Genomic DNA, 15,197 nt, shown 5'->3' with positions numbered 1-15,197 from the left:
CTAAGAATGGTTTAAAATAGTTGAAGGAAAAAAATCAATAGCAGAATATTTTGTTATTCATGAAATTCAAGTATTTTTTTAAATTTCTTAATTTTTAGATGGTGCTAAGGATCAAACCCAGTGCCTCTCATATGCTACGCAAGTACTCTGCCACTGAGCTACCGCCCCACCCCCAAAATTCGAGTTTTAACATCCATAAAGTTTTTTTATTTCATCAGTAAGTTTTTAAAATTTGTTTTCTCATTACATAATACCTGATTTTTGGCTCTTGATCCACAAAACCTAAAATATTCATATATGCCCCTTCATAGAAAGTTTACAGACTCTTATGCAAGAACAGGTCAATTGTTGTTAAACGTTCTGTGAGAAAACCTGTGTTCTAACTGGTAGACTTGGGACCTCCACATGTCTACTAGGTCCAGTTTGTTAACTGTGTTGCTCCAATCTTCCGTATCTTTGCTGGTTGTTTGTCATGAGTGTGCTATGTCATTAACATAGACAAAAAGGTTTGCATCTTCCCACAATGTCAGAATTTATCGAACAATAATCAGTTCACAGGTACTTTCATCAATGGCAATTCACTGAATACTCATGGGTCACCTGGTAGTCATAGGATAGGCAATCATAGGTTCTTTTATTCCTATCTTAATTTTTATTATCTACAATATTCAAGTCACATATCACACTTCACCCAATTATATATATAGGTTACAGAAAGACAAGGAAAGGGCCAAGGCAGCCACAGGGGTTCCAGAGGCTCCCTGAGAGCAAAGGCAAAGAGCAGACAGGAATGCAGAGTCACTATGGGTGCTCAGATAAGAATGGTTTAAAATAGTTGAAGGAAAAAAATCAATAGCATAAAAACTAGTCAAAGAACTTGTCCAGGACACAATGCAAGAATTTATTCTAGGCCAAGGTCTGGAGGCAGTTTCACAGTATCAATTTGGAGCGTCAGCTTGGAATGGGACTTGTGTGGTCGGTCATCATGGGCATCACTCTGCTAAAGATTCCTCACGGTGGTGATTTTCCTGGGCAAGGCTTGTGACCAATGACCCCGGTGAAAGAATCAGGGTGCCGCTGTGTCCAGTCTTAGGGTATGCCTCCTTTTATGAGTCTTGACCGAGGGGTTGCATCATTCACTGGTCTCGTGTGTTCCATAAGCTCGTGGGCCTGGATTTTCTGATATGACTTTGATTTGCCCATATATCCATGTGCTTCTGATTAATTCAATAAGTTCATTCTCATTAGCATGAATAGTTTATCAGTTAATGCCTTATGAGTGTGCCAGGCAAATGGTGGTTGTTTACTTGTACAAACAAGGTGTAGAGTCATTCCTTCTTAGCACTTAAAACTCACAATTAGTTTGCTTATGGCAAACTGCTGCTTTACAAAATGAACTGACAAAGGTTCAGGAAGAGACTGGAAACTGCTGTTCTACACACCACGGACTAACTCAGAGAGGGCACAACCTGCTCTCCACACTGCTGCCAACACACGTCTGAGTATGTCAGTGGATTGATCAATTTTTCCTTTCAGTTCTACCAGTCTCCTTCACTATTTTGATGGTATTATTAAAAGTATATACATTAAAAACATCTTGATAAACCACAGTTTATCATTATCTGATGTCTCTATTAACAAAGTAATATTTTCTGTCTTTAAGGTATTTTATCTAATATTAATCTAACTACACCAGCTTAATTTTTTTTCCCTTGGTATTTGCCAGATATATCTTTGTCATCCTTTGACTTTAAATTTGTATATGTCCTTAAGTTCTACATGTGGCTCTAAAAGGCATAGATCCCAGCTTTTAAAAATATAATCCATTAAGCTTTATTTTCTGATTTAATCCATTTGTATTTATTCTAATTTGTGCTCTACTTCTATTTGGCTCTTGTGTGTGTACATGCGTGAGCGCACCCACCTGTGTGGTACTAGGGATTGAATCCAGAGTACTTTACCACTGAGCTATACTCCAGTCCTTTTTATTTTTTAAGGCAGGATCTCACAAAGTTCCCAAGGCTGGTCTTGAACTTGCAATCTTCCTGCTTCAGCTTCCCAAATCACTAGGATTACAGGCTTGCCTCACTGTACTTTCTTAATTTACTTTTTCAGTTTGTACTAATTTTTGTTTCTTTTTAATCTTTTCTAACACAAGAATTACTCTATGATCATCACTGTTGCTTATACTTGGAACTATTCAAGTCTCTTTAAAATGTGACATGATGGGGCTGGGGTTGTGGCTCAGTGGTAGAGCGCTCGTCTAGCACATGCAAGGCCCTAGATTCAATCCTCAGCACCACATAAAAATAAAATAAAGGTATTATGTCCAACTACAACTAAATAAACAATATTTTTAAACAATGTGACATTACTAGATGAATCACATTTTAAGAAATAAGAAAAATATATGAACTAATTGCAAAAGGGGCTAAAGGTCTATAATGAGTACCAGCAATATCTCTTATCATGACAATGGCATGATTTGTTAAGTAGCTCTTGAATAACTGCTCTGAGAGTCCTTAAAAAAAAAAGACAAACAAACAAAAAAACCCATTTCTTCAGTTAAATCTAGAAACTTGGGTTCCTTTAAATTATATCCCGACCACCTGAACTACCTAGTTTTTCTTAATTTAAAACAAAAATTGTTTATTCTGCAATAAAATTTAAAAGTTCTTTCATTTTGCAAAGATAATGCTATTACTTACCTGCATTTTAACTATGTACTAAGAGGAAAAACATCTTAATAGAGAGCTAAGGCAAGGCCAGGAAAATGAAGCTTCTCAGGGATAATATAGCAACCCATCTCTTTCAACAATCATTGTTTCTCTGTAGTGAAAAAAAATGAAAATCCTTTCTTATAGCTGTTTGGAAATACCTAGGACACTCATTACTGATAATTACCCTAATGTGCAACAATACACCAGAACTTCTTGTTCTTACCTAACACTAATTAATACCCACTGACCCACCTCTCCTCATCTCACCCTAACCCAACCACTGTCCCCAGCCTCTGGTAACGACCATTCTATTTCACCTTCTATGAGACCAACATTTTGTAGATTCTGCATATGAGTGAGATGGTGCAGCATTTGCCTTTCTGTACCTGGCTTATTTCACTTACCATGATGCTCTCTGGTTCCACCTGTGTTGCTGCAAATGACAGAATTTCCATCCTTTTTCGGTTGTTGTATTCAGTGTGTGTGTGTGTGTGTGTGTGTGAGAATCCTTACCCATACAATTACTCATTTTTAATTTTTGAGGAACTTCCAAACCCTTTCATAATGGCTGCACTAATTTACATTCCACCAACAGTGGGAATTTACACCTCCCTCCCCTAGTGCTTACTGTCTGTCTTTTTAATCACAGCCATTCTAACTTGAGGTGGCAGCTCACTGTTTTTCTAATGATTAGTGATGTTGAGCTTTTTTTTTTTCATATACCTACTGGCCATTTGTAGCTTTTTTTTTTTGAGATGTCTCTACTTAGGTCTATTGTCCAGTTTTTAATTGAATTATCTGGGAATTTTCTTTTGAGTTATTTGAGTTCCTTATTATAACTCATATATTAACCCACTGCCAGATTTACAGTTTGCAAATATTTTCTTCCATTCTGCAGAGTATATTATATTGATTGTTTCTTTTGTTGTGCAGAAGCTTTTCACTTTGATATAGTTATACTTGTTTATTTTTGGTTTCCTGCACTTTGGGGATCTTATTTAAAAAACAAAACAAAAAAAAAAAAAAACCTTGGCAATCTCTCATAAGGTGATGCAGGATGTTCACATGAATTAACTGGGTTTATTAGGCAGCATGGAGCAACAAGAATATATCACACCTAGAAAAACAAAATAGTGAAAAACAAAAATAATGTGAAGTCAAATACTGAATGCTGGAGAGAAAATTGAAGAAACTTCCCTTCTTCTGGTTGCTTTTCAATTGCACAGGGTTACAATGCCTTTACTTTACTAAAGATAGCACTCAGACGAGGAATAACTGAAGCCGAGCAGCAACCCAACCAATAGTTGCCTGAGGCAGCTTCTCAAGAGATTATCTCAGTGCATGTGCCTGGCACAACCGTCTTCAATGACTGATACGGTACAATAATGTGCGCACTGTTGCAGACCCTTTTTGAAATACAGGACTTATAATCAATGCCTGAAAAAGAAATTGTTAAGGCCATCATTTAGCTTCAGCCAAGTGTTTGCTTACTCCATGACAGTGAGAGACACTCTCTGTATCGAGGATCACCTGTTATTTCTTCTAAAAGAAGAAAAGTGGCACTCTTCTCTAAGCTGGATTCCAGAACTCTCATCCTCCAAGCTGCAGAACTATTCCTTTCGCCAGACGCTTTTCCAAGCATGCAGAGCCACCAGTGCCCCCACCAGTGATCCACTGGAACCCATGTGCGGTGTCTTTTTTATTCAGAAAAGATCTGACTCAGAGCAAATAAAAGCAACCGGTCCTTCTCCCAAAATGCCAGTGTTTAGTGGTGAAAACTGCTCAATGTTTTGAAGAAACAAAGTTTCAAACAGCAAAATTTCATGAAATCGGAATCAGGTCACAAGATATGGTGATGACTCCAGAGGAACCTGGCAGCAAAGGCATCTGTAAGGTTCTGGATGCTGCCAGCTGCTCACAGCTCACCGGCCTCCAGAGCTGAACTCATCCCACCTTTCCTGTTTCTGACATGGCTGTCTGCTCCACACTCTCCATGGAAAGAAACAGAGAGGGACGTGACAGGTGGCGGGGATGACGCAGCTGCCATGTGGAGACGATGGGATCCCCAACCAAGAGAAGCTACCGCCAGGAAAAAACCACGTGGCGGTGGCGCTGCTTGGCTGGTGGGGTGGGTTTCTCAAACAGTAATAAAGTCTGAGCATTTGGGGATACGCGGTGACATATGCATTTCTGCCAAGAGAAAAGTGCGCTTGCTGGGAACAAGCCATGCAGTGAAGTGCCCTGGACTCACACCAAGGCCTGAGTCCTCGCATCGCCACCCACGAGCCCCTGTGGGCAAGCTACTAAACCTGCCTGATCTATTAACTGAGAATAAGAACATTTTCAGAATAAGGTTCCTATGGAGATGAAGGGAAATAACACGTTAAAAAGCCAAGCACTTGGTTGGCATGTGACCTAGTGTCCTTTTCCCTTTCTCCCCTAAGGAATGACTTTTGTCATCCTAAATCTGAAGGCCTTAGAAAAGCGTCCTCTACTTTGGTTAGAGACTCTGTGGGCAACCTCAGAGAACTGTCCACTTCACAGGAATCCATGACCAGCTGCCAACTCCAGGCCTGCAGCTGTTCATGGAGATGACACCTGGCTACTGTCTCAGGGCAGGTGAGTTCTATGCTAGGGGGCTGTGAGGAAGCAGTACTGACAATCAGTGCAAGCACTGCCTTAGTGTGCAGGGAAGCCGCCATACACTGTGCTTTTCACGTAGAGTCTTATTTAGTCCTCAGAGATCCTCTGCTCTGTCACAGGTGAGGAAACTGAGGCACAGAGATGTTAAATACTTCCCACTCAGAGGTCAACAGTGGGATTTCCTGCCTCTGCTGACTCCAGAGCTAATGCTCTTGACAAATACAACACGCACCCTCAGAGTGACTTGAGTGCCTCTGGGTCAGGAGATTTCCCACATTTGTACCTCTCCTTCAGGAAGGCTGGTTAGTAGTCACAGGGCTGGTGCTACCTCTTCTCTTGTCACTCCAAGAAGGCAGGTGGGAAGCTGATAAGGCTTTATTAGAGTCAGTCAATATTGTTACGTTTACCCTTACTAACAAGGAACTCACACAAGAAGAATGTTGTCTTCAGGCAAAGGGAAGTTTGTCTTCTGTGATGGCATCTTATGATCCTTAGCCTGCTAATTCTCACTGACAATAAATCTTCCTTTCTTGCAATTTTATGCCACCTGACTGGGCTATATCTTTCAGATGGAAGCTCATAGCTTATTTAAGCAACAGGCAGGAGAGGGAATCCTGTCCCTTAGAAATGTAGAGCAAGGCTCACGAGAACTCATTCTGGGAGAGTTAAAACAGTACAGGAAGCCCCATGTCAACAAACATCCCCAGAGGAGCCAGGCTCTCCAATCACTGTGCTGTCAATCTCCGCGACATGTGTCCTCAAACACAGGAGAAGGGCCCAGCAGCCACCCACCAGGTACTCGGGGACAGCATGGCTCAGTGGGGCATCCCTGGAGCAGCTGTCTTCCTCAGAGTGGAGACAAACTGTACCAGAAAGGAAGGGTGGAAGATGACAACAGGTGGCCACACTAACTGAAACCCCACAGAGGAGTGTCACAAACTCATGGCTCAGGGAGTGGGTTGTGCGAAACAGTCTTGTGGAGATGGCAGCACAGGGAAAACACCTTCTAAAGGGAGGAAAAGAAACGTGCCAGGCGCACTTCCGAGGACCCGAAGTTAATGCATAGTCACCGCCCTGAGCAACGGGGAAGGCCCGCGGCGGCTGAAGAGCAGCAGCGCACTCAAGGGGCAGAGGGCACAGCTCTGCTTCTGTTCACTCAAGGGACAAGGGACAGAGGGCGCAGCTCTGCTTCTGTTCACTCAAGGGACAAGGGACAGAGGGCGCAGCTCTGCTTCTGTTATTTCTCCTCCGCCTGCTCAAGGAGGAGCTGGGCGCTGCGCAGTGTTGTCCCCTCTGCGCTACAGCCCTGGCCAGGGGTCACTGGGCGTCATCCTCCTGGGAGGAGGCCTGCCGCCCACTCACCTGAGCCCCGCGGTCGTTGACCAGTTCCACAGACCACCTGCCTTCGTACTGAATCCACACGAATATTCCCCCGTCTGCGTCGCACGTGGCCAGCTTCTGGTACGGCTCATTCCACCTCACCAGCACAACCTAGGAGACCACCAAGAAGACAGTTACCACGGGAGAAACCCGCCAGGGCCACGGTGATGAGGCCTTGAAACTCCAGAACTAAACAGTGCAGGGTCACAGGAAAAGGCTGGGGGACAACATGGGTGGAGCCACACAGGGCAGTCTCATGTGGCTCCAGACACACTTGACACATATCCTGGTAAACAGCAGTCACCTGGACAAACGTCCAAACGCTGCCCGCACTTGCCCACCACTGTGAACACAGGCCCCACCGGCACCCTGCACCTGTCTCTCCCAGGTGTGCAAGGGTCCCTCACCTGCTGGTCCTGTACTGTGGGAAATGATTTTTACAAGATTCATTGTTTTTGAATCAAGTGTTATTTATTTAGTACAGAAAAAAGAAAGGGTAAGTCTTAATTTAGCTTTATTTTCCACCAGAAGTGAAATTTTCTGGCACCTTTTTCAAGGAACTATCTTATATCTGAAGAATCTGGCATCAACATGGCCAATTCAGAAAAGGTACGGCTGAAAAATCTAATTTGTTTTAGGATTTATCACAAAGGAAATATGAAAGCCAAGTGTGTGGTATATGCCTGTAATCCCAGTGGCTCAGGAGGCTGAGATAGGAGGATGGCAAGTCTGAGTCCAGCCTGAGCAACTTAGTAAGATTTTGTCTCAAAATAAAAAGGGATGGGATGGGGCTGGGGATGTGGCTCAAGCAGTAGTGCACTGGCCTGGCATGCGTGGGGCGCTGGGTTCGATCCTCAGCACCACATACAAGTAAAATAAAGATGTTGTGTCCACCAAAAACTAAAAAGTAAATATTAAAAATTTTTCTCTCTCTCTCTCTCTTAAAAAAAAGGGGGGGGGGGATGAGATGTAGCTCAGTGGTAGGGTGCCCCTAAATTCAATCCCCAGAGTAAAAACAAACAAACCAAGTTAGAAGTTTCAAATTTCATGAGTGTAAGAACTAAATTCTTAAATTTAGAAAATTCTGAGTCTAGACAAATCACTTTCATCTTTCTCAAGTGTAGCTTTCTTATCAAGTATCTCCTTCTTATCTAAAAAGGTAGAAAGTCTGTCAGTGGTTTATGACACTAAGTAAATGCCTGAAGGGTCTGAGATCAGCCCACAGAAGGACCAGTAAAAATCTATAAGGGAGCGGGGTGCCTGGACTGGTCCTGTGGACCATGTGCCACAAAACCAATACCTTAAGTTCACTGTGGTGAAGTGCTCCTGAGGCTGACCCCAGCTAGCCTATCCTGATGACCTAATGAATTGGTTCAGTCAGATATCAGCATGAATTTATAATTCTCATGCTGCTAGGCATGGTGGCACAAACCTATAATTCCATTGACTTGGGAGGCTAAGACAGGAGGATCACAAGCTGGAAGCTAGCCTCAGCAACTTAGTGAGTCCCTGTTTCAAAATTTTAAAAATAAAAAGGGATGGGGATTGTGGCTTAGAAATTAAATGCCCCAGGTTCAATACCTGATGCCCCCCCCCACACATTTTTTAAAAATTATAACTCTCATGCTATGTGGCTAATATTGAATTGGAGGATAAACCATCCCCGTTGCCCTCAGCGAGTTAAAGGAGGCCAGAATATCTACATACATGGGTAACACATCAACAAGGGAGGACTATCATGGGTCAGCAAGGGCACTATTATTTGTCAACATGTGAGCCCTGTCTACTCCCAATATTCTGTGCCTAATAAACTCATTGTAACTATTGTAAACATGTGACACAGGCATAAAGGGTTTCCAATTTCTAATTTGGATTCTAAAATACAAAATGAGCCCATGAACTGATGTCAAGGACTTTTACAATGCCTCCTGTCCCACTCACACCCATCTGTCCAAAGCACACTTCCTGCTTTCAGACCAGTGCACAAACCCATGACTCTTCAAAATTATACAACCTACACATCTGATTTTAGGTCTTTCAACATGCTTCCAGGGCACCAGAGCTAGGAGAGGACCCTAAGAATGGTCTGATTTAGTTCCCCTTGAGCTAGCCTTGGTCTGTCATACTTGATGGTATCAACATTTATAAGATGCACAACAAAATCCTCAAAACTTCCAAGAGGAAAATAGTACTATAGCTTTTTAAAAACCCTGCAATAATCAAAGGAAGCGTGAGGTTGTGATCCTTGGAGACCTGTCTCCTTGGAGACTCATCACGCTAGTCAACTTGCAAGGATGAGACATCTAGAACTCTCCAGGAAGCTGCACCTGGTTGCATCCCTGGGTAGACAGCCCCTTCCTTGCTCTGGCCCAGCTCTACAGATACAGTGCTGACACGATCCAGTAACATCAGCTTGTGGATAGATCTGCTGTTGAGGAAAGGGTCAGGTGGGCCTGTCTTCAAATACTGACACAGCAATTTTGAGCATATTTTGCCAAACAATAACATAGAATTAGAAGTTTGATCCATGTTAAATCATATCTTTGAACTATAAAAACTATTTCAAGTAGGTATTAAAAACTATTTCAAGTAGATAATTTTAAATTCCCAAAGGCTTTTAACAACAGCAAATACTGACTGTCTGCCTAACATGAGCCAGACACTGTTAGGGGCTAAAAAGAGAGAGTAGGACATCTCTGGCCCTGTTGGAGCTCAGTTTACTACACAGACATAATATAGTGCTACGTGAGCCATTAAGGAGTTGTGAACATACCCAGGAGCAGGTATCAATGCGCGGAGAGAGGAACAATAAATTAAGATTCCCTTATTTAAGGGAATCCACAAATATGCACGTAGCTACAATCTGGTCTCAACAGACAGATATTAATCACTGATGTCTACATCATTACACACTTCAGAATGGTTATCACAGAATAGAATCTGACAAACAAGAACACAATATTCATAACTGATCAGTTTTTAAGTTATATCTTTAGGTTAACAGAGTGAACATTTGTCTGCTATGAGATTCTCTGCAAAAAGTGCCTCTAGACAAAGTGTCATATTTCAGAAGACAGAGGTTAGACACAATGTATCTTAGCCTTTTTGCATTTATTATTCACTACCAGTTCAGCTGCATAGTTAACGTCAACAGCAAAGCCCTTCTTCATGAAAATGGCCTGCACAGTCACAGCATTACATAAACATAGAAGAAGAGAGGAAAAAATATTTTAAAATTATTTCTAACATTAAAGATTTCTTGGTCTTATGACAACACTATTGCTGTTGCTGGGTAAATGAAATGTTCACAGATGCAATTTCACCTTTTGGTAGTTTTTAATCAGTTGAGATGCAGCAGTAAATGGAAATGTGGTCCCACCCCACACACTCCTCTGAGTTCTAATGCATATAGCTGGGTAGGTAGTTAACTCCCCTGCCAACTAGGGACAAAGTCTTTCCCATGATTCTTCATTTAAAAATGGGGTGAAGTTGCAAATGTTTCCTTGGACTAGTATTCATTCTCATTTCCTCTCCTGTCTGCAGTTCACAGCTGCCGCCTTATCTCCCAGCATCTTATTTCCTGTTCTCTAAACCTTTCCAGCCTACTTGGCAATGATAAGACTAAAGTGCTAAGAAATCACCAGCCAGGGGACCAGTTGGGTACTTAGTCATCCAGATTGTGTGGCAGGGTACTGTGAGTCTGCCAGGTACCCTAAGGCACAGCTTTTCTTCCCCTGGGACTCTCTTAGTCTGGGCACCAAAGAAATTCCATGTTGAGGGTGCTAGCTCAGGGGTGCTCTTCTATTAAAAAGATACAGGATGAGCTATGTTCTGACCTCTGACTTTGATTATTCAAAAAATACAAGCTTAGGGCTGGGATCGTGGCTCAGTAGAAGAGTGCTCACCTAGCATACATGAGGCACTGGGTTTGATCCTCACACCACATAGAAATAAAATAAAAATATTTCGTCCAACTACAACTAAAAGATATTAAGAAGAATACAAACTTGTTATCTTCTCCAATATCAGATATGCTTCAATTTTATAGTTTATTAAGAGGTATTAAGGTAGAGAATCTACAAGAAAAAGAAGGCAGGACTGCTGAAAGTCCACTTGGCCTATAATCTAAGGCCCTAGACAAGTCACCTCACTTCCCATACCCAGAACTACATTTAGGAGAGCAAAACAACTGTCACTTAGCTCACACCAAGGGCATTTGTCTTCTTTACCCATTGAAAATACATAATTCACAAAGTTGTGTGACCATCACAGTACATTTTAGAACATATTCACTATCGTTGCAAAAGCCCCATACTCTAGCCATCGCCACTCAATCCCACACTTCCCCTAGCCCCAGGCAATCACTAATTTCCTTATGTTCTATGGATTTGCTTATTCAATACATTTTACATAAATGGAATCACATGATATGTGTGGTCTTTTCTAACTGGCTTCCTTCCCCTGCTATAAAGTTTCAAAGTTCATTCACGTTGTAGCGTGTATCAGTACTTCCTTTACAAGTCCAAACACTGTTCTCCACTGTAGGGCTGTACCCTACACTCATCAGCTGATGAACATTTGGGTCATTCACGTAAAAAGGACTGAGAAGCTAATTTTGCTAAAAACACTGATTCTTCACTTGGTCCTACAAATGTTAAAAAAAAAAAAAAAGTGGCATCTTTGCCTCCATTTTGCCTTTGTCTCTTCTGTTTTGAACTGATCTCCTGGGATTCTAAGAACCACGATCTGATTGATAAACATCTTCTAACAAGTTAAAACTATCCTCAGGCAACAGAAACTTTCTCATCACCCATGACCAGGTAATGATCCACCAGACCACAATCTGACCAAGCCTACTAGAATTCGTACGCCTCCTGCACACATCTGTATGATTTGAGAGCTCATGTGAGTATCCCCACAGACGGGTCTGGAATCACTGGTGTCCTTGTTTCCCCAGTACAGCTATACTAATTAAAGTTCTTCTCCTGCTTTTAGCCATTACTTTTCCATTTGATTTTGGGGTCAGGTGGCTGGACTTGATTGTTGGGGCATATCTCTGACCTAGGACTCCAGCAAAAAGGCCACAGTTCGGTATTATGAATAAAGCTGTTATGAACATTTGCATGCAAGTTTTTTATATGAACATATATTTTCATTTTTCTTTATTGGGTCAAATGATAATTCTATGTTTAACTTTTTGAGGAACTGCCAGACTGTTTTCCAAATTAGTTGTACAGAGTTACATCCTGACCTACTATGAATGACGATTCCAATTTTTCCACATTCTCTCAAATAATGGCTATTACCTGTCTTTTTAAATTATAGTCACCCTAGAAGATGTGAAGTAGTGTGATTTACATTTCTCAGTTGATTAATGATGTTGGGAATCCTTTTAGGTGCTTGTTGGTTGTTTAGATTTTTATTTATTTATTTTTTTGGCGAAACATTTACTCAGATTATTTGCCCATTTTAAATTGGGTTGTCTATTTTATTGAATCATAGACATTTCTATTACATCTGAGAAAAAGCTCTAGATTTTATTTCCAGGTAACCCAATGTTTTTCTCTCACTTAAATCCAGTCCTGATCCATTTGTTCATTTAATTAAATTTGTTGATAAGAATGCCACAAATGAAATCATCCAGAGACAATAAAAGAATTCAGAGACCAAGTGCCTCTAAAAGGGTTCTGAGCCTGAATATGTTTGGGGGAGGGGGTAACTTTCTAGTTTCAGCTTCTTTAAGACGCTTCCCAGGAAACTCACACCTACACATTCCTTCCTGATACTTCTAAATCTTGTTGGAAAACAATATATCTTATTAGATAGAGTTTGTATAACCAGGCAGGTGGGAATTAGGGAAAAAAGAATTCCACCAAGTCTCCTGAGATTAATGTTAAACTACCGTTCCTAGCCTCTCATCCACCATGTGCGAGCAAGAGTCCACCACTTCTGTAATACATAAAACTTGTTGAAATAACTGCATTCTAACTAGTCTTTAGGAAACCCAACAGTCCACACTTTCATCTCTTCACCATATATAGCCTTTGATTTGCCTCAAAATCTAGTGAAATAACACCTATCCTTTTCCACTCAATCTCAACTTATCTACTGAGTCAAAATTTACTTACAAAATGCTGAATCACACACACTAATAATTGAGGGTATAAAGTGCCTTCCATTTATGAATTATCATTTCCGCACCCAGAATCACTTCCTACTCTTTCTCAAAGAAACATCTCTGTGTATACAGTAGTTATCAGTAAACTGGAATTAAAATAAGACACTATTTACCAAGCAGTCTGTCTCACAAATGAAGACAAGTTAATGAGGTGAGACAACATGCCTAAGGTCACATAGCAGATTCCAGGCTGAGTTAAGGGCCAAGCCAGAGCCCTTGTCTTCTTTCTCCTCTTCCTGGGTACTCATCAACCACACTGTCCTGTGGCTGTCAATCACTCAGCCAATTATACTCCTGAAGCACCAAACAGGTGCTGCTAGGAAGGACATATGCAGAAAGAGTTGTCCCACTGCAAGAACCCCTGCAGAACGTCAGGACTGTTCTTTTTGTCTACCTCTACAATACAAAAATGTCCTGGAAAATAACTAATAACAGGTTTTAGTTCTGAGAAAAGAAAACAATCATGCTTAAAAATAACTAAATCGTCAGTGGTGGTAGATTATAAATTATTTTATTCAAACTTTTCTATACTTTCTGATTTTTCCTCCAATTAATATATTTTACTTTTATCTCCTCATACTTCTAAAAATAATTATCTTGTTTGCAGAAGCCTTATATATCTTTCAGCAATGAAAATTAATTTTCACGTTATTTTAATCACACTATTTTATTTTCACAAATTTCTTAGGAGGAGGACTTACTATTACTCTATCTCTTCATAAGAGTGGCCCAGAGAGAAGACACACATCTATCCACAGATTTTTTTTTTTAATAATTGGGAAATATTTGTGACATGCTCAAAAGTTCAGAGAAAAAGTCACTGTGAAGTATTCAGCATAAGACAATGTCATCAGTCCTATGGACACCCCTGTGTGCTCCTCTTAGACCTCAATCCTTCCTCCTCTGACCAAAAAAAAAAAAAAATTTCCTGGGGCATTTCATGTTTTCAATTTACATAATTTTTATTATATATGTATGTATCCGCAGTATGTTTATTTTTCATAATTTTAAATATTGCAGAAATATTTAACAAACACCAAAGAATAACAAGGGAGCTAATAAATCTTCCATGTTCCCACCAGCAATCCAGCTTAAAAATTATCAACTTTTCGAAAGCTGTTAAGCTTCTTGACAATAGGCTCTAACTCACTTGTCCTCACCAGGGCACAGTCCTTACCTCATTTATCCATTCTCTTACTAATGAACATTTAAGCTGCCTTCCTTTTCCTCCTGCTGTGACAAATATAAATATTTGGTGGTTGTCCCTTACTCAGAAGTGAGTAAAAACAGACCACAGCTGCTTTACTAACAATGCCATTCACAAACACTGTGCTACAGACTTCCTTGTGGAAAGTGTTAAGGATTTCTCTGTTGAGAGCTACAACCAAGTCAAGACGGTGCCTGGCATTTTGCCAGAAGGAGTGGCTGGGAGGTGAGGCCAGCGAGCCATTGGGATGATGCTGATTAAGTTAAGCTGTGTATAATTATTGGGATGGTGACTGATTGCTGTAACTGGATGATGCTGGATTGGGGCAAGTTGTGTATTCAGTTGTGTATGAGGACCTCTGCTGTGGGGTGGCTCTTGCTGCCTCGGGTGCCTGCTACTTTTGAGTTCCCGCGGAGTTCCGGAGAGTTCCTGTGGGGTTCCGGCAATAAAGTAGTTCTTGTTTGAACCTACAAGTGGCTCGTGAGCTCCCGGTTATTTTGTGCCCAGCCAGACTGTGGCATTTCTCCAGGGCATATTCTTAGGATGGGGAACAACTGGATTAAAGGCATGTGCTAGGCTCTTCCAAGTCATTTCCTGAAGTTACTGGAAGTTTTTATTCCATCAACAGTTTTCATTCCATCTTGTAAGTTTGCCTTACATGCTAACTGTACTCAAAACTGCCAGGCTTTTTTTTTTTTTTTTAAGACACTTTTGCCAATCTAACAGGTAAAGAATTATTTCATATTTTACTTGTAATGTTTATTGACCACCACAAATCCTGGCCAGGCCCTATGCTCAACTATGTCCCCCTTTGTAATTTTCTCCAAGAAACTGAGTCTCAAGGATCCAACAGTCCTACTGCCAGGCACTTGAAACATAGCCACACTCTTGAGAAGTGCCACAGGAACTGGATGCATTGGAAGGGGGTTAAATATGGGCAGTGGAAAGATGTAACCGACTTAGGGTAAATGCTCACAATTACTGATGGTCTTCTCTGTGTTCTTTTTGCCAATTTGCTAAGGACTGAAAGTATGTTTTGCAGAGCTGGGTGTCTGGAGAGGTCCTGAAA

The 15,197-nt window shown here is 41.1% G+C and overlaps 1 protein-coding gene across 4 annotated transcripts in view; it reads right to left on the bottom strand.

Moving 5' to 3' along the window:
* Positions 1–15,197, bottom strand: part of Tulp4 (TUB like protein 4) — a 221,600-nt gene that overhangs the window by 56,440 nt on the left and 149,963 nt on the right. For all 4 annotated transcript variants that reach the window (XM_046456592.2, XM_046456591.2, XM_046456590.2 and 1 more), the window contains one exon: positions 6,726–6,854. In XM_046456592.2, coding sequence (XP_046312548.1) covers positions 6,726–6,854 — 129 coding nt within the window. The remainder of the gene's footprint in view (positions 1–6,725; positions 6,855–15,197) is intronic.

Source organism: Marmota monax, unplaced genomic scaffold (assembly GCF_021218885.2).
Source record: "Marmota monax isolate L192 unplaced genomic scaffold, Marmota_monax_Labrador192_F-V1.1 WCK01_AAM20220418_F8-fsc00164, whole genome shotgun sequence".
NCBI classification, from domain to species: domain Eukaryota; kingdom Metazoa; phylum Chordata; class Mammalia; order Rodentia; family Sciuridae; genus Marmota; species Marmota monax.
This window is presented reverse-complemented; position numbering and strand designations above follow the sequence as displayed.